The sequence below is a fragment of the Mugil cephalus genome, chromosome 7 (genome assembly GCF_022458985.1).
Source record: "Mugil cephalus isolate CIBA_MC_2020 chromosome 7, CIBA_Mcephalus_1.1, whole genome shotgun sequence".
Lineage (NCBI taxonomy): Eukaryota > Metazoa > Chordata > Actinopteri > Mugiliformes > Mugilidae > Mugil > Mugil cephalus.
Window position 1 is genome coordinate 6,109,728 of NC_061776.1, and position 21,003 is coordinate 6,130,730.

General features: G+C 42.9%; 1 protein-coding gene across 1 annotated transcript in view; it reads left to right on the plus strand.

The window, feature by feature from the left end:
* LOC125011240 (partitioning defective 3 homolog) overlaps positions 1 to 21,003 on the plus strand; it is a 256,960-nt gene that overhangs the window by 86,458 nt on the left and 149,499 nt on the right. Inside the window, exons 3-5 of the mRNA XM_047590347.1 lie at positions 5,203 to 5,386; positions 10,969 to 11,156; positions 11,548 to 11,691. Of these exons, the coding sequence (XP_047446303.1) occupies positions 5,203 to 5,386; positions 10,969 to 11,156; positions 11,548 to 11,691 (516 nt within the window). The remainder of the gene's footprint in view (positions 1 to 5,202; positions 5,387 to 10,968; positions 11,157 to 11,547; positions 11,692 to 21,003) is intronic.

Genomic DNA, 21,003 nt, shown 5'->3' on the forward strand with positions numbered 1-21,003 from the left:
TTATGCGATTAAGACACCTAGATAATGCGATTGGAAAATCGTTTTTTCCCATCATGTATACTCCTTAACTGGACTTTAACTGGACAGTGTATGTGTGCATGTTCCACAATCGGACACTGGAACAAAAACATCCAAGAAAGCCGGTCGCAGAAGAAGAAAGTAAACAGAGCCGGTAGAAGAACCGTCTGAAGGATAGCGCCATCTTATCTGCACCATAAGTAGCGCACATTATGTACAAGATTAAAAAAAGCGACAACGTAATAGGTCAACCCGAAAGGGCACCGTATTAACCTGCTGAAAAGAGACTTATCGCCACCTAGTGTGGAGGAGGAGGAGGACATGTTCCTATAAGTTATTACAGGCGTGAAACGTCTGTTAACATCAGAAGAGGAATAAGGATTTGACCCTTTTCATTCAGGCTTTGGTTACAGATCCTGGATTGTGAGCCAACAACCCTCTACTCATAGTATTATTTCTTGAGTCTTTATTGTCATCGGACACAAGGCGACATGAATGCAAGCCGCGGATTTTCAGATATTTAATTTAAAACTAGTTGAGACAAACAGACATTTGATCTTGGAGCTATTCTTGAAGCTTCAGGCGTGTTTTTCTGCTCCGCAATCGCAAAGTTATTTCAAATTCTCCATAAGCAATTATCACACTCGGAACATTTGTTTCTTATCAGCTCCCTCCCAGCGAAAAATTATTTATTGCCGTGTACTCATCTGCATGCGAACGAAAGCGGAATGTATATTCGACACAAATGATCTCATACATACATAATTTGCATCCCGTGTACAAGGCAATGCAAATGATTTCGGCAACTGTTTCTGCTTTGAAATAATTGGATAATATGAAACTTTCGGTTTCCCTAAGGGCCTTTTCAGTCGTCAAACATCGACAGTTGAATGATTCCTTTAGCAGATGTGTGGTGGAAGCGGTTTTCGGACAAGTGTGCAAGTTGCAATTTCTAGAATCAGATATCCAAAGAATCTTGCGCCTTGGCTTTTTGGACTTTCTTTTGTTTTTTTTTTTGCAGTAATTCTTATTACTGATTATTTATCGCATGAGATCAGCCTGAACACATGTAAAGCGCTCGCTGCAGCCAAACCGATTACCATGTAATAACAACCACATGGGCTAGGAAAGCACATGGGGTTTGGGGGGGTTCTTCTTCCGTGGTGTCCTCAGGGAGTCGGCCTGGGGGGGGGGATGGATGGAGGGAGTTTGCTGACTCAGCTGTAAAGACCTGAACTGAGCTTTAATAAGAGAGGAGTGGAGTTCTGTCTGTCAGGGAGTTTTATATAGATTTGTACGCACTGGAACACACAATCACCGGGCAGACGCACAAACCGCGTTGCTGCCTTATTCCCCTGTGTCTCGCTAAAATGCACACAAACACCTGATTATGCGCGACTAATCTGTTTTACTTTTCTTCCCCCACTTCTCTTTCCTTTTACACCCTCCCCTGCATGTCTTACACGCTTGCCCTCTGACCTTTATTATCCCCATTACCGTGCATTAGCTCCAGGCTGCAGCGAGCTCTAATTTGAAGTAAATGTGTTCACATTTACGTAAAGGGGCTAATGGGAAAAACAAGGTCTATAAATGTGTGTAAGTATTTGTGTGCATGCGTGCCCCCCCCCTCCCCTCCCTCCCTCGCCGTCCCTCTCACCGGGGAGCATGTCCAGCACGCTATAAAGCTCTGCAGCTCTCAGGCTAAATGTGGCTGAAATGAAGGTTTAATGCGCTGGAAGACTGGTAGCTGGATTGGAATGGTGTGGGTTTTAATGGATTCTCTGCGTGTCTCCAAATGTAATTGTGTGTGTGGATGCGATTCTTTCTGGTTGGCCATATTTTTGCATACAGAGTGGATTGTGTGTAGCCTCAACGTTTGAATCCTTTCTTCTACCATTATTTATATATACAGTTGGATCAAGATTAAAAGCTTAACTTGATCTAAGCATTATGTCCTGATTATGTTACATGGACACGAATAGAATATATTATTATAGTTATTATATTTATATACACTGATCAGCCATAACATTATGACCACTGACAGAATACGTAAATAACATCGACCATCTTGTGACAAATTGGTGTTCTGCTGGGAAACTTTTAGACCTGGGATTCATTTGTGTGGATGTTACTTAGACATGTAGCACCCACCTAGACCAGACCAGACACCCCCCAACCCATAGCAATGACTCTCCTTGATGGCAGCAACACTTTAAGAACAACTCGCCCCCATGTCCATTCTCTGATGAGTCACAACTGTTTGGGAGGCACAAGGGAGACCTACACGATATTAGGAAGTTGGTCATAATGTTATGTCTGATCAGATCAGATCACTTTGATTAGATGGAATTTTCAGATTGAAATGGGGAGAGCCGGTGTAAAATTGATGGGAACATATCGGCTCATTAAAACCATGTAAGCACTCGACTGAATCCGTCGTTTCTGAGCAACTTTTTACATTTGAAAAAATCTTCTGTTAGATTTCCATCAGATTTAATTCTCCAAAACAGACCGAACTGCGATAATTTTATTTTGCGTCCATGTGAAGAGTTAAGCTCAGGAGGAGGAAATGTTGACCATGTTACCGTAAGTAATCACAAGGATCATTGCAGTAATAGATGCACAAGGGTTTTTGCAATCAGATTGGATTTATTTATTTAGTCATATGAGTAAGACCAGGCTGATGCTCATGATTGTAGCATTGCACATAGCAGCATAGTCCTGGTGTGACTCCTGTAAAGAGTCGAGCTCCAAAATCCTGATTGTGTGATTGCGCAACATATTTTCATTAGACCCTCCCTGTCTGGTAAACGCTAACATCTTTTAAATTCCACGCTGCCAGTTGGTGACAGAGTCTCTGTTTTCAATTAGTGTTCTTCCACTCCCAGTCAAGATTATTCATTATCCCGGACATTTTTACAGACAGGACGGACGTCCACCAGGAGCCACAGTTTATGATTTAAATAGAGTGATTTTCTTCTTGTGATTAGATGTTTCTTTGACCGCAGTTCTTACCAAAAAAAACAACTCTCCATGTCCAATGCTGCATATAAAACCAGCCTGTTGATCAAAGTCTTGTATGTCCAGACTTTTCTTTCTAGAATAGATGAGCACAAGCAAAGTGTTTGTTGCCTTTTGAATTCCTTTCCCTTTATAAACTGGTTCCGGTCCAGAAATGTCTCGCGGTTCTCAAAGCAAAATAAAACTGGAACCTTGACATAGAAATGTCTGTGATGTTAAAAGGAGACTTCAAAAACGTTTCTATTTTCCGCATGTGGCGCGGTATATCTTTAAAAATATACGTATCCCTGAAGTGATGGGACTGCGCATTGAGTCTGCTTTGGATCAGCTGCTTTCTGCCAAAGGATGTTTGGTCAGATTCTCTTTAAAGTTCAGACTTTTTCCTCCTGCTCACGAGCGTGGAAGGAAACCCAGATGTGCGGCAGTGATGTCTCGAAGAACTTTAAGCTGCTGAGCGCCTTTGTTAATTTTAATATTTTGTGTGTCGGAGGCTAAACCTTAGACATTATCTCAGTCATGCCTCGGCTCTCACCACGAGGGACCCTTAGATCACATCCTCCGAAATTGGCAAATGTTGGACGGACCTTTCTTGTTTCTTTTCCGGTAACTGAAGCCAGCTGAACATATATGCGGGGCCTGGTGGGAGTCGCATAGGGATGGCACGTATCCCGGCTTTTATCTAATAAAGGGACTCTGCAGACGCTGGAATTAATCAGATCTGTGAAGGACTTATTCTGAAGAGAAAGGGTGGGAGTATTTTGAGTGGAGAGAGAATATGATTGGACGCATTGAGCAACAACCATGTCGCCTTTTTGTCTTTGCACCGATGTGGAAAGGCTTGATTGTGCTCCTCCTGTGAATTAGGCCAATCTGGACCAGTTGTCATCCAAGTCTGGCTCAGTCAGTACCCACAAAATCCTGATGTGTTGTTTTGTAATTGGTTCTCAGTTGCCTACTCTTGGATTTAAAGGATTAAAATCAGATTTTTGAGCCCAGATATAGAAAAAAAAACAATCTCCACATGCTTCTTAACTTTTGCTTTTACGAAGCAAATCCAAGAGAAACTTTTCAGTTCTAAATGACCAGTGGGAGGTTGAGGGTTGAAGCTGATTATTGAGTCATGTGAGTTTCCCGTATGCGACACCCAACAACAATATTCCACGTAAAACCTAAACCTCATCATAATTTGACACAGAACATGTTCTCTCTTCAAGAAAACTCAACCAAGTCCGGTTGACTTACTTTAAGTGTTTAGATATGCCGCGACCTGGGTGACTGACGATCTGAGAACACAATTTCAAGAGAAAATTGCTCTTTCACACAAATCCAGATCAAGATATTTTACCACTTCACGTCTGCCTCTTGCTCTCTGACCTTGTGTCTTAATTTATTCTTGGTTTTTACCCTCAAATCACCAAATCATCCATATACACCCATCCTTTCCTCTTTCAACGTTTACATTTTTCATAGGGATGTCCCAATCAGTTGGTTTTGTTCAATCAATTATGGATCTATTACTTAGTTTTCTTCTCTTCCCTGTATATCTCCGAGATAAAACGGGATTCAGTTTGATAAATATTATTGTCAAAGTTGATGTAGTGTTCAGAGTTTTACTTCGTACCTTGGCTCCAGAAAATCTTTGTTCTCTACTCCGGAAATGTTAAGGTCATCCAAAGCGACATAAACTCCGTAACCTTCTCTTGGGTGTTTTTCATCTTGATGCCGTCTCCAAAAATTATTTTCTGACGATCTTCTTCTACCAATTCGTCAAACGTCCAGCAGACATGTTTAGTCACTCCAGTTTGGTTCTTCTTCTTTGGTTTTGGCAGCTTTGACGCTAGTCAAACAATAGAAAGAAGACGATTTGAAGTTCATGGCAGACCTGACCTAAATAAATACAAAACATCTGACCATTCGATCATTTTAAAAATGCCTGGAACTACTGTGATACCTGTCTCCTGCTCCCTAACACTTCGGGAACTTTTTCTTTTATACTCTACTCACTTTTCTGCTTTAGTTCCTCAGCTTGAACTACTTCTGAGAACATACATCACTTGAACCTGTTGACACATCCTGAAATGTATTTTCTCCAACATAAAGTGACACATTCATCATGTCCTAACTCTGGCATTGCTTTTTTTTTTTTCCTCCCTCCTCCAGTTGATAGCTGTATACGATGAACAGGAGCCCCACCATGGAGGAGATGGCACCAGCGCCAGCTCCACGGGGACCCAGAGCCCGGACCTGTTCGCTGCAGACCTCAGCGCCGGCAGCGGATCCTCGGCCTTCCATCCCTACCAGGCCGCCAGCGAGATCGAAGTCACGCCATCGGCACTGCGCACCAGTAAGTGTTGGTACTAGAGGAGATAAAAAATATAACGGTGAATACATGTTTCTGGATCAAAGACCACTGGGCGGTTTGCGGGTGTTTGCTTGAATTGAACTGGGACCATTATCTGTAGATGACAACCAGCAGCTCAAACATTTACTTAACAGATGATTTATATTTGAGTCAAGTTATATCATATTCCTTGTGTTGTCATCCTCACTGGAGTCAAATGCCAGCAACTGGCACAGTGTACACAGTGTATACAAATCACCTTATCACAGCGCCGCGCTACCTCAGCGCTGTTCATAAATTCAGTTAATTGGACAGGAGGCGCCTTTCTTTTTTCTTTTTTTAGTTTTTTTTTTTTTATTTCCAGGCACAGATAGCCATTTGATCCCCGGCCAAAGTGGCTAATTGGTTCTGTTCGCTGCCTCCTAAATCAAATGTGACGCAGAGCCTGTTCACCTCTGCAGCTTTTTGCCGGCCAAGTCGCTTCTTCTATCGTAATTACTGGGAAACTGACTCTTGTAGGTGATTCGTCAATTTGGATCAAGCGAACCCTTTTTCACACAAACAATACGTGGAAGTAAACAAGCCCACACGGATATATATCCAGATAGAGGCACGCTCTCTCTGTGTCGCTGCTTCTCTTTGCTGCAGCCCTGTTTCCCCGGGGAACCGTGTTTATGAACCCTCTGTAGATACGCTAGAATAAAAATGAAAATATGTAAATGTACATCTCTTTGTTATGAATGCACCAATTCTACTTAAAACACAATACAATAACCAGTGCAAGACATTCATAATAAAGAAAGAAATGTTGAATGTCTTAGGAGAATGTTACACTATACTTCTTGGATAACATTATGACCACCTTCCTGATATTGTGTGTAGGTCTCCAAAACAGTTTGACTCACCAGAGAATGGACATGGACCTTCTGAAGGGGTCCTGTGGTGTCTGGAAACAGTTAGTGGGGGCCTTTGAGTCCTATGGTTTGAGAGGAGGGGCCAATGTGGATCATCACACAGAATCTTGATCAGTTTGGGATCTAGTGAATATGGAGGCCAGGTCAACACCTTGTCCTGTTCTTCATGTTTTGTTGAGTTGTTCCTGAATCGTTTTTGTGTGTGTGTCAGGCTGCTGCCATCAAGGAGTGTCATTGTTATGGGTTGGGGGGTCTGGTCTGGTCTGGTCTAGGTGGGAGCTACATGTCTAAGTAACATCCACATGAATGAATGCCAGGTCCAAGGTACAGAACCTTGAATTGTCACATGATTGACATCAGCGTTAATCACTTCTCCTCTCAGTGGTCATAATGTTGTGGCTGATCGTTGCATACTGCTTGTAAATGAAGCTGGATTATTAGTTGTTTTGAAGATGCAAGGAAGGTATTTTTACCTACACCCACCAAAGCAGCAGCTGCTGCTCCTGTTATTCCAACTGTAATTCAGGACAACGTGAGGGTGAACTCATGGCCCCTCTCATATGGATTATACTGATTATGTGCATCTATCAGGAATAGCATTAAGACCACTGACAGGTAAAGAGAACAACACTGATTATTTCTTCATCACGGACAATAGCCAATCATCTCCCGAGCTGCAGCTCTTGGTATTCTCTGATGTCTGTGGCTTTTTTCTGCAGGATAATGCACAAGAAATGGTTCAGGGATGGTTTGAGGAACTCAACAACCTGTTTGAGGTGATGCCTTGGCCTCCAAATTCAACCATTCTCAATCCAATAGAGCACGTTGGTCTTGGTACCAGATACCACAGCACACATCCTTCAATGGGTCAGGACTGATTTTGCCAGCAAAATTAGAAAGGTGGTCATAACGTTATGCCTGATCGGTGTAGACTATAGGTCAGGGTTTGTGTGTGTGATTGGTTACACTTAAAGACAAATTCTTCACTTTATTAGTGGGTGAGTTTCTTGATAAATAATCAAATAACTCGTACTTTTAGTTGTAATTCTCTGAACTTGCTTGAACAAATTCAAAACAAACTTTTTTTTTTGCCTTCTCCAGTAACGATCTGTGAATTGGCAGTGAGTGACGTTACATGTAACCCCGAATGCCTTCGCACACCCACTCGCACACAAACACAGACAGTGTGAGGGAGGTCACTCGGCCCTAATTGGATTTTCGGATGAATGTGATTTATTTTTTGAGTGAGAAAATGGAAATCTGGGGGATAATCACACCTGCCAGTAACATCCAATTTAACCGTCTTCATAATAAATCTCAACCGTGCTTAATTGACGACTCCCGACTCTCATCAGCTGAATTTTAATGGGGTGTAAGAGAAATGTTTGACATGGAGGCGAAACCGACGTGATTTATTTATTTCTTTTTCCATGAGCGCCCCTAATGAGAACGACTTTCAATTAGGGGTTTATGTTAGCGCCGAATAGAAGAATTTTCCGTGGGTCCGCCAGTTCTCTTGTTCAGCCCATAAACTGAAGAAAAAAAAGAAAAGTGATTAAGCTTATTAGAGATTAGGGTTTGCATTGAAATTCAGAAATGGAACGATGTTAGCTACTTGGCTTTGTTCGAACTTAACATCTCTACAGATAAAGCGAAGGACAATCCTGCTGTTATATCAGTCTATATCAGATAAGACAAAAGTTTTAAATATATAGTAAATGTACTAAAAAAGGTTTTGCTAACCAAATATACCCCTGAGGCTTTTAAGGTGTCGTGCTGCCAGTGTTGTAAATTTGCTTTTATACAATTTGTGTGGAGTAAAAAAATCTTCTTTTATATATACTCTGTGTGCTCTTTCCAAAGATTGTAAGACACTGAGAAGGAGCATAAAAGCTGCTTTCAAAAGCAATGATGTGAAAATTACAAAGCAGCTGTACAGTGTGTGTGTGTGTGTGTGTGTGCACATGGTCAATGACATTGGCTAGAAGTTCTTCACTCCTATCTTGTTGCGTCTGGTCTATTTTTGCCCAGCCGGCTCTGAAGTGTGATAATCACTTGCGAATGCCTTTAATTATGCATTCAATTTGTCGCTGACTTTGTCTTGCCATGTGAGACAAAGTGAGAGATGGAGCAGGGGAGACCTTTTTCAGATTCCTGTAATATCAGCCTTCTCCGTTTGGTATCTCGGCTCGTGTGAAGTTTGATCACAGCTCATGAAACGCTGCTGCAGCTGTTGTTCTGCGGTTCTGTTCTGTAGTAACTGTCGTATGATCGCCGCTTCTTACAAAATGAACAAAATGATAATGACGGCAGCTGTGCTGTGAGATCACAGTAACATTTGAGATGAAGGACGAAGAGGAAAGTCAGACGCTGAGACGATGAGAACGTCTCGCTGTTATCTTTTGCAATGCCGACAGTTTCCTCACACTTCTAGGCCTTTACTTCCCCAGTAAACTGTTTAATTGATTGGTTGATGTGTTGTAATCTGTTCAAATTCTCTGCTTGGGCAACTGACCCTTTGCTGGCCTTCTGATTGGTCGATTTCCTATGCTGCTGTTGCTAGGTAAGACAAACAAAGTCCATGAGAGGGCCATTTACACAGAAAAACATTCTGGAGACACTGGAGTCAATGACCAGTCATTTTCACCGATTTTCTGTTTTAATGTATGGTTATTTCCACCATGTTGACAGCATGTTGTGGACAATTGCAAGTTTTAATGCTAACACCATTGTTTATCAGATCCAGCAACAGCAACATAGGAAATCCGGACTTGACAAAAGGTTGGAGACCTCTGGTTCATGCTGGAGACCAATAAGGACAACAAAAGGTCAATTAGGAGAATAGTACATCAGTAGCCCCCGTTATGTTTTGGACAGTGCTAGGACCACACTTAAGTCCAATGCTTAAGAGAGCCATAAAGTTGAGCGTAAATGTTTGTATAACGCAGCAACCAACAACCTACACAACATCTAGAAACTGTAGGCTAACATGTGTGGTGGCTTTTCCTGTTTATTTGTAGTGTGTTTCGGCTAACATGGCAGGAAAGTAGAGTGCGCCCAATGTGCTGTGTCCTGTTTAGTTATTCAAGAGATGATATGGATCTGGGGTAGCTTCCTACCTACTTGTAGTTCTTAATGAAACCAGTTTAATTTCAGTAGGGATGTTCCAGTAGGGATGGCCTAAACAATTGAATCGGTTTCAGGCTTTATTTTAGGTCCGCCATAAACCAAAACCACATCCCTTTGGTGTCTTCTGTTTTAGCAGCAGTTGGCCAGCGACCTTTGGAGACAACGGGAGCTTCCTTCTCCTCGCTGCATTAGCTTTACCCCTATTCCAGTTGCATGGTGCTCATGTGATCTGGGAGAATATATGTAAGATAAGAAAAACCTTTATGAATCTGCAGGGGACGATCAGGACTCTGATACTGAATATTAAAGTTCTGGACAAAAGAAACATGAGCGGGACATCCCTACCTTCCTGTAATGCCACCGGTACAGGGGCTGTCAGGAGAGCCTTTCACTCCGTATCCTCCTGAACTTCATCGCTCAAAGAGCTGCAGCAGCTCGAAGTGATTTATGTCCCACGCACCCAGTGACCCCAACATCACTACTCAAACACTGATTCCCAGCAACTACTGTATTAGTTTGCTGATATACCCCCCAAACACAAACACACATAGAATTGAAACTAACCCTTAACACACATCTTTTCGAGAGAACCACTTGAGTTTAGTACACACATGTCAAACAAGAGTCTTAAGTGTTCTCAGACACATTCACTGATGTAAACTCGGTTCATCAAACCGTACAGAGAAACAAACATACAGATGGACACAGTGAATCTTTTCATGCTCTTAATCTCACAATACACACTCAAGTCAAATAACCGTCGACTCAGCCTCTTTGGACAGATCAGAGTATTTCCGGTATAAGCTCCCGCACAACCATCCAAAACATCTGACGCCGTGTAAACAGTGGGACGTTTTGGCCGAGAATATGGGAACATGACACTTGGCAATGTCATCCAAAGAAGACAGTTTGTCGTTTCTAATCCGTCTCTCTCTCTCTCGTTCGGCCCGCTCTCGGTTTCCTCTCAGCTGGTCGACTCAGGCTGTGGGGGATCTGAAGAGGTCTGTCATGAAGTCGTGTTTTTGTGGTGCTTTTTGTCCGCACTGCCCTTGTCGCAGTTGTGTTTTTGGACCCCGGCCCGCCGCCCACGCTCTGCAACTTTTAAACAGAGTGAAGAGTTTTAATGGAATACTGGCGTTTCTCAATAGGCTCTTCCTCGCATTGTTGTTCCCACACACAGTCTACTGCTCTGAGTGATGACATTAGAGCAGAAACTGGAGCTGCCTGATTAGACTTTCAGTGATAAATCGGATTAATCCACAGTGGCATGACAATGGAATCTCAGTGATTACTTTCCTTTATTAGCCCACGTTGTTTGAGGAACATAATTTGTTCCAGTATATTTGCATTAATCATCCCAAAATAAAATAAAAAGTCTTCATCTTCAGTTTTATAAACTACAGTTGGGTTTTATGTAAACATCACCAGTGGCATCCTTTCCCACAAACAAGTGAAAACACAAGCTGCGATATTGTCTATTTTCCCCGACTTCCTTCGTTAAAACCTTGCTTTGATGCCCTGACTGTCTTTCCTGTCCCTTAGATATGCCCCTCCACGTCCGGCGCAGTAGCGACCCTGCCCTGCTCACCATCAATGGACCGTTCAGCAGCGGCGAATCGCGGGCGCAAGCAGAAGAAACCCCGTCGAGGAAGAACCCAACCCGCTGGTCCACCACCGCCGGTTTCCTGAAGGTTCGCAACTCCTCTGGCACCAACAGCCTGGAGAGGAAGGTAGGCGGCCGGTCATCTAAAACAGATGTAGCTGCTTGCTAGCAAAGCCAAACATTATTAGAAATGAATGAAGGAAACCAACCATTGTCTTTTTTTTGTACGGATGTTCTGATGTGAACTTCCTAAAAGTTCAGATTTGCAGATGATCATGTCTTTTATGCCTTAAACCTTAAAAAGGTGAACTTTTATATTTAATTCACTTCACAACCTGTGTTGTTGATGTACATTTTTTTTTCTTTTCATGTTCTCCCAAGAATTAGCTTAATATTCAGATCTCGATTGTACTTTCCCCCCCTTACCTTCATATTTTTTTTTTAATCCACAAGAAAAACATTTGTCCCTAAAGAGTACTGTACATCTGTTTGAAACTATGCCGGTATTTATATTGTAGGGTAAAGGTATGGACACATACCGCAGTCTGCCACGCGATACAGGGACCTGGGCAAATCAGCGAGAGTTTCAGAGGGAGACGGCCCGGTCGTCACTCAGCGCCAATCACCCCATGGTGGACCGCTGGCTGGAAAGACAAGATCAGGTAGGACCATGTTTCTATTCCCCACTAGACATTAGCATCAACAAAGCATGCATGACAACCGTGTGGCTTGTCGAGTGGTTCTGAAATATGTATGGAAAGTGAAGTAAATAATGAAGTGACGAGTGTCTAGGAAACTGAAAGACGGGCAGAAACGTACGCGAGGTTTACATTTGATACCTTCACCTACCCACTGTACAATTAGATTTAAAGCCGGTGTCACCTTCAGACAACCTAGAGTCGTCTGAGTGGCCTAGATCTAGTCCAGAGCCCGATCCAGCTCTACTACTCCCCTTGGCTCTCGGCTGGGAGGTTAAAAAGTGAAAAATTTCCCCCATAGATCCAGGAGGACGCATAAGTCATGGAAGGAGAAATAATATAACGTCGATAGTAAATAACATAAGCCGCATGCAGTACATGTGGACCCGTTTAACTGGATATCCAGAGTGTTGCTGGGTTAGGGGGATCTTTTCCCACTGGGTCCACACAGTCCAGAGTTGTGTTTGAATATAATGATGATAAAATATGATAAAGGACAGAGGAGGCTCTCATATGTCCTTTAGTTCATATTTGCTCTTTGCATCATACTATATTGAGGTTCACTATTTTACATGTTTATAGGCCCTTGGTTCCATCTGTTGATCTGACACTTTTTGGTCCAAGAAAACTAGCTTAATTGATGTGAGTTTTAATCAAAGTGTAATGTTGGCATAGCGATACGAAGTTGGACACATGCAAGCTGATATCTATTTATTGCTGTTGGATCACTCAGTTTTTAACATACCTTTGGGGGGGAAAAAAAAAAATTTTGAGAACTGGCAGACTCTTTACTCACATGTGGCCTCATGAACTTCAACATGCAGCAGCTTTGTGAATGATTGTTAGTAGCAGAATCATACCATTAAGACTTTAAACATCAAAGTGTGTTTGCTAGGGATGAGCTAATCTTGGTGCTGGCAATGTGTGTTGCTCTTAAAGGCCACGTTTTGCTTTTTTTTTTTTTTTTTTTTTAATCATACTCCATATCAGAAATGATGAAGGGGATAATTTCTCCAGGAGAAGCTAAAGGGCCTTCATGCAACAGCAGTTGGCTAGAACTGATGGCCGTTGGGTGCCGTTGGGTTGTACGAGGCCAACCATCACTTCTAGCTTTTGTGCTTTTGGCTGCCCTTATCAATAACCCGCTGGCTAATTTAGTTTGTAGAACATTTATCAGAGAGTTGTCCAGCTCTCAGCCAATGAATCACTCATTTAATGTGTTTAGCTTGGCCTCCATTCTTTCTTCTCACTTACAAAGAACCCCATGTTCCAATAATACTTGCCCACTGCTCCAACTGTGCTCACTGGAATGGGTTAAAGAGAGAGAACAGATCCCCACTATGTGTTCACATATATGCTATACATGGCCAATAAATCTATTTAGATTAGATTAGTTTCAGATCTGTGGATTATGCTGTGCTCAAGTGGGATTTATTTGATAGGTCTAATGCCCAGCACAGTTTTAGACACAGTACATGCTGATTTATCAGTAATTTGAATACATGCCATGTAATGCAAAGTTAGACTTTACTTTTTAGATGTTACATGAGCTCTTCTGTAAACAGGCAGAAGGGTTAAGGCGCGGTTTATGCCTCTGTTGGACTAGACTCCGTAACCTATGCATTTAGCCTACGCCGGTGGGAGCCATTTACGCTTGTGCGCTCGTCAATATGGTGCTAGTTAGTTCTGTGTCTTTTTTTTCATGGTTCATTTTTGGTACTACTTTGTGCTTCACGTCTCAAAAATGGCAACTGAAACTTTTGCCGAAATTTAACCGAAAACAAGTCGATCAAATGTTTGCATCTCCAAAGCTTCTCAGTTAACTTTTCCTCGCTGTGTTCCATCTTTATTGGTCCAAAGCAATCAACTCGAAAATAATAGAGATTGAGAAGCAGCCAGAAATACTTACATTAAGTGCAAACATGCTACTACCAAACGGACCAATCCCAGCTCTTGTGTTCTGCATCGGCGTGTGATTTCACCTCCGGTGTCAGATTGACAGTGTGAAGGAGGTTAAGTGGTGGAAGTCACTGTAGGATGGTACAGGTTGTATTAATGACTGATTTGCCATTTGGAAGTCTCGCTTTCCACTCTTAGACCCACCATCCCACCGTTATTCAGACATGTGACATGGCATGTTTGTGTGCTCAGAAAATAACCTGGGCAAGTGTTCTGAATCAAACTTACACAATCATATGTAATGCACACAAAGCTGGAGGTCTCGTGGTTCTGCTTGTGTTGGCCAGTCTCGTCCAGACCTCTCTGCTTTCCGTCGCTGTTTTTTATCACGCTCATTTAAGCTCCTTTGTTCCAGGAAGGATGTTGCAAGTCCGCGATGAGAAAAGCATTGGTTTTGTTCCAGACTTCATAATCAAATGACGGAGCAGATGAAATGCAACGGCCTGAGGAAAATCACAGTAGATAGACGCTGAAGTTTCAGGCCGCTGCTGCTGTTCATCTCCTCTCTACCGTCGTATTCTGCTGTCACAAAAGCTGAATAACCATGCTCATCACATTCTACTACGCTGCACTGGATGAAGAACCGAACCAGTGTTTATGCCGACTCAAATCGCTTGAGAAATGTAATGCTTACAGACCTACACTTCCTGGCTTTTTATACCAGTGCGGTAAAGCCAAAGTATGCCGTAAGCTAACAGAGTTGACGTGCAAAATGAGCTACGTGGAGCAGACAACACTGGTTGGTTAAAAATCTGTTTCCTTGTTCATGTTGTCAGTTGTCGTCTCCTGCACGCCCTCCACTCCTGACGTCTTCTTGTAATTGCAGTTAAAGTAAAAATTCATCAGCGTTTATGAGCTAAAACACGAGTTCCAGTAGTTTTAGAAACTCAGTTAAAGTATTTTCAGGAGCACTATTGTAGAACAAGGGGGACACGGCAACCCACAAAAACAAATTCAGCGAAAGACACTTGCTTGGACAATGACTTAGGAATTATACCGATCAGGCATAACATTATGACCACCTTCCTGATATTGTGTTGGTCTCCAAAACAGTTGTGACTCATCAGAGAATGGACACGGACCTTCTGAGGGCGTCCTGAATGATGATGTGAATTATTATTTATTTCTCCCGTTGCTGGTTTTAATGTTTTGGCTGATCAGTGTGTAAAGCTTTACTTAAAGCCATCACAGAGATGTCAGCTCAAGCTATTAGTCATAATTAAAAACCAACTATTTCTGCGTAAACACATTAGATTCCTGCAGGAAACAGATGTCCTCAGGTTATTCTTTTAATTCTAGTTTTTATTTTCATCTTGAAGGACGAACGAGATGCAGGAAGCCGCGCTCTAGTGAGAGCAGAATCTGCCGCTCGCTGATGGACGCTTCAGAATGAGCTTGTGAGGGAGGAAGATTTCGACACTAAACATTTTTTTTTTCCACGCCCACACGGCCCTGACGCCGCTGACGAGAGGTCTAACGGGCAGAAATCACCCGTGTAGGTGGAACGGTGGGATGCGCCGGGTCCTTTAATGTTTCACCGTTACAACCAACAGTTAACCCAGAACATTACACATGACATTACACACGACTCAGATGTTTATGCTTCTGATGTAAATCTGTGCGTTTGACCCGACCTGACTGGAATTAATTAACCATTTCAATCATTTTAATGCTGCTATTATGAAACGTGTCCCCGGAGCCGGTGCCAGCCAACATGGCGGAGCAGTTGCCAGAAAACATGAAGCCCTCGGTGGAAAGTACCGCGCAGAAAATAGCACAGATCAGCAGCAGCATACAGGCAGGTGGACCAATACGATCCAACTTTAAAACCAGTCCGAGCAGAGAGGGATGGGAAGTATAAAAAACTTTAATGTGCTTCGTGGAAACAAAGCTGCAGACACTGTCCCGCAATAATAAATAACGATAAATAAAGAAATAACCGCGGTGTGATTATTATTTTTTATTGCGTTCTGTTAATAGTGCTGATTTCATGCATCTTTAATGCCCGCGCCGTGCAAACTTCGTCTAACGGCGCATTACGGCACCAGAAAGAATTCCTCCGTAGCACAATTAGCTGAGAGAGCCATTTTCCAGCAGCGCGTTAAAGCTTTGTTGAGAATATGAAATTGTGGGGGGAAAAAAAAGTGTGGGGAAAGAAGAATAGCATTGCAAGAATAGAATGCGGTGATTTAATTAGAACAGAAGCAGCTCGGATGATGAATTAAGCAAAGCAATTTCCTCAAGTTAGTTTCATCTTATCTGCCTGGAATGAATAACACGGAACAGACGAGTATGAAATGAAGAGAAGAATTAGAATAGAGAGTCATATAATGAAGTAGTTCCATTTTTTTTTTTTATTTTTTTTTTTTGTTACTCCTGTGGAAATTTCGTCTCCTTGTAACGAGAAAAAAAACAACAAAAAAACGATGGCATTGCTCTGCACTGAAATGGGCCGGTGAGGTGCGGGGGGGGGGTTGACTGTGCATTTCTGCTGCAGCGAACCCTCAAACCACTAGGCAACAGGTAGGGGGGGGTCGCCATGGCAACAGCGAGCTGTCAGTCCAGTGTGTATTAATGAGAGCGGGCTGGAGGTGCTGCATGGAGAGACTTTGCATCGCACCGCTCTTTGCATGTGTGCATTTGGGGATTCTGGAGGGCATTTATGCACCTGTGTGTGTGTGTGTGTGTGTGTGTGTGTGTGTGTGTGTGTGTGTGTGTGTGTGTGTGTGTGTGTGTGTGTGTGTGTGTGTTTGCTGGTGTGTGTGTCTGTGAGGGAGGTTGCGGTATACGTGTCAGAGATCCGGGCAGTCGCAGACCGAGTTGCAAATCAACCAATTAGGAAGAAAAGCCAGAAGCCAGTGAGCCACCTGCAGTGTTAGTGAGCTGATCCTCAATACACAAAACGCACATATGTAACTACACACACGCACACACATTTTGTACCGTGTCGGGGTCAGTCTTCACCTCTGCAGGAAGACGACACTCTCTAAGGACTCATGTCACGGTGTGTGTTCTTGTATTTGTTACATTCATTCTGCTTCTCGTCTCTTCTTTGTGATGGATTTGTGTAACTAGTGTGTGCGGCTGTTAGATCTTTTCTGTAATTTTTCAAATACACAACCACTTTAATGAATTCTTCCTTCTTAGACTAAAGAAAACTCATAATTAAAACACATAAAGGCTGCTTTTTTTATTTTTGTACATGTCAGTTTGATAAGCACAGCTGTACCCTCGTGTCTGTATACCTGTATCTGTATCTGTATCTGTATCTGTATCTGTATAGATAATGTGTCTATGCCTGGAGGGTTTCCCCTAAGCTCTGCCAACACCTCTTTCCCTGTGTCTGATACCTGCTGTAGCCAGACAGTATTACCACAGGAAGCTACATTTCTCCTCTCACTCAACACGCATTGTCAAACACTATTAATAACGCACAAACAGAGATGAAAATACGTCTTCACCTTTGGATTAATGCTCATTAAATCCTGAATAACCAGTTTTCCTGAGGAATATTCAGATCTATATGTTGTGTAGGCGTAACGTCTGGTACTAGAGTGGTAGAACGATGAGGTTGTTCTCTCAGATCAATAAAAAGGCAGAGTTAAAAACTGTAAAATGTCAGTAACGATGTTAATAATAACAGAGTTTGAACTCTTCATGGTCGTGATGAGTAGCCATGGGAAAGGATCCACTCACCTTTAACCACATATTCATGGCAGATGAGTGAAACAGATGCTTCTCCAATGGATCCAAGTGGTGGACTCATTGTCATTGGCAGTCGAAAGTTAGTCTCTCCACTGGGATTATGTTCCTGCAAAGACTGGCCAATCAAATCCTTTGGGCGGGACTTCACGTGGTGATGGACAGAAGAGTAAAGGATGTTAAAAAACTCAAGAAGTTTTCTCCCACACCTTCTTCTCAACTGGGTGGAAGTTTTTCACGTGTGTTGTCCGACAGCTGTTCTGTGATTGGTCAGAAATCAGAAGTGGGTGTGGAGTGTGTCCATGCTGAATGAACGTTGTTTCCCTTCTTCTTGGGCGGCAGTAGCTCAGGAAGTAGAGGTTTGATGCCACCCTGTCCCTGGGACTGTCCCCAGTCTCTCCGTTGTGTCCTTGCCAGGCTTAACCACCTAACCCGCGTTGCTCCCAGTGTGAATCCACTGGTGTATGTTTGCGAGCGAGTGATGTTTGGTGGAGGCAGCCATGTTTCTGTCAGTCTGCCTCAGAACTACTGAGGTGGTTTACATCCACCACCACCACCACCACCAGGTGTGAGCAAATATATACAGCATTCAATTGTCAGCACTTTGACCATCTAATGGAAAAGCAAATGAAATGATCTCCCACTATGCTTAGAGTGTGACGTATGCTGCCTGTGGAGCGGCCTCTGAGGACCTCCCCAGGGTTAGTGTACAAATAACCTGGTTACAAATAACCTGGTTACAAATAACCTGGTTACAAATAACCAGACCAGAACAAACTTTGTTCTTGCTAACTTTGAGAACAGGAACAAACTTCTCGTTCATTAGTAACAAGCTTTACACGTCATCTGAGCGCTGCGGAGATGAACTTTCCACAAAAAAAAAAAGTTTTGATTGATTATAGGACAAACTTATTTGTTTTTCTCTGTAATCTTAATGCTAATGTATTTGGCAGCTAAATATTCAAGGTTGATACACAGTTAGACAAGATTGTGACGACTAAGTGCCCACCCAAATAAAACCTATTGGTAAAACCAATGGTGTCGACATAATTAAGGCTAAAATGTTCACAAATGCTAAATCCCTCTAAAGCAAAGAGTGAAAAAGTGTAAAAACTGATAAAGCCACAAGAAACAAGAGACGACTGAGCTCTGAAAACAGTCGGTCAGAAAGTCAATTTTCTGTCAAGCAAAAAAATAAATTAAAAAAAGTCTGAAGCAGTGACCCATTAACAACAGAGAAACCAGCCATCTGATGCCCTTCAGATACGTCCCAAATGAACACGAGCCTTTTTATGGTCCGAGCGGGGGCGCATTAGAACCACGTCTAAATAATCCCTAAATGTGAACAGCATTTATTTTTCCCCCCAATTACCACCTCTCGAGCTCAGACTTTAAAATCTGCGTTTTAGTGCTGCGGTTAATGACCAGGAGGAGCTGCAGGTCAGACTCCGACGTGCTTTTATGACTGCGGTAACAACGCCAGCCTTCGGTTCGTATCTGGGTTCGTGTCCGTGACGCTGCCGCTGTGTGTCCTCCGCCGTTAGGCTGCCGAGGGCCCCAGTTATCTTTCATGGCGGGTTTGCAGGCTTGGCGCATGGCTCACTGGGGACGTTGTTACGCAGACACTCGGGCAGGATGGCAGGTCTTCAAACACACACACACACACACACACACACACACACATATCTGTGCAGGAATGTTAATGCCACCGTATGCAGCAGACACACAGCCACCAGCAAGATCTTTTGATAAAGCACAGCAAATACAAATACGTATATATATATAAATAAAAAAAAACCTTTGCATACACTTGTAAACACAACACAAGACACGAAACTGCACACTGCGGTTATGCATACGCTACATTTCAAAGCACGCTTACAACACACACACACACAGGATACAAACTAAGTTACACCGTGAGCATATGCACCAAAACAAATCAGTGTACACACTCTCACACACACACACACAAACACGTTTCTTCTCCAGTGCTCACTGACTAACAAGCACCCGTGCAGTGTGTGTAGCGGAGGGTTGAGTCCCTCAGGTGCGCGGTGCAGCTTTAACAGGATAAATCATGCAAACCTGAGCCGCGCGCTCATAAATCACCTCGGACTCGGTGCACGTGAGTCCGGCTGTGTGTTCCTGCGTGCATGCATAATGCACACTGAGATCTGAAAAAATGTTTTTTTTTTTCTGGCGTATGTCCGTGTGGTGTCTCCGTGTGAGCAGTCCGTTTATTTATTTTGTGTATTTGCACGTGTGTGTGTAGCGTGCTTGTTTTCTGGACGGGGGTTCGTGAGGCGTTTAGGTGCGTAGGTTACGTTGGTGTTAATAAGGCGGAGGACAGGGGAGAGTCTGTCAAAGCAGCAGCAGCAGCAGGGTCAGCGTAGGCTGGGGACACTAGATGACCACTAGGTGCTGCTGTGGAGCTTGGATGAGAGACGACCAGGTTGGTTCTTGTGTTGTTGTTTTTTTTCCGTGTAGTGTGAAAGGGTCCGCAGATAAATACCGTAGGTGTTTGTTTGCAGATGTGTGCTAATCTGCAGCCACCTTGTTATTGTGAGCCTTTAGTCTGGCTCCCTTTTTTTTTTCCCACCTTTTTCCATTTGTGTTATTCTTTTTCTGGCTTCCTGTCTTTGTTCTCCTTCCATTTGAACTAATCTTCTGCTTTAATTCCATCTCTTTTTTTCACCCCCGATTGTAATTTGTGAATGTTTCACTTCAAACTGCAAAAAAAGGACTTGACCGAACACTTTCTCCAAATGTCACATGGAAATCTGAGTGAAAAATGGCTTCATTAACATTAGTGTACACTACACTACACCACACTACACTGCTGCTTTGTGTTATCCAGACACTTAAATCCTCAACAGATAATTAAGGTCTGATGCGTCTTCTAAATTAGAGTTGAGACAAGAAAACTTTTGTTGTGAAATAAGTAGACGAGCATTGAAGTGGTGAGAAGTCACAATACGATGCAGCTACGCTCTGGACTTTAGTTTAAAAGGCATTTATTACCTAAGTGACGCAGCTCATCTGCTCCATTTTAATTGTGTTGTCAGATAATAAAGCACAAAAATATCAGATCATGAACTGGATTATCTCGTCTCTACAAACTGTCACTGTAGCATCGATCATCTTCATCAATTCAGTAGGATCAAACATTAAACGTCATTCAGTCATTCACCATCTCCCTGCAGGCAATGAATGACATGAAATTATTTCCTATATCAATCAGCCACAACATTATGACTACTCAAAGGAGAAGTGAATAACGCTGACCATCATGTGACAATCCAATGTTCTGCTGGGAAACTCATTCATGTGGATGTTACTTAGACACGTAGCACCCACCTAGACCAGAGCAGGCGCCCCCACCCCATAGCAATGACACTCCTTGATGGCAGCAGCCATATTTAGAAACAATTCAAAAGGTGAAGAATGAAAAAAACAGAAGAAGGTGTTGACCTGGCCTCCAAATTCACTAGTTCCCAAACTGATCTAGTATCTGTGGGATGATCCAAAGAGGTCCGTCCCCTCAACCCATAGGACCCAAAGACCCCCCACTAACAACATCCTGTCCATTCTCAAGGAAGACCTGCAAGATAT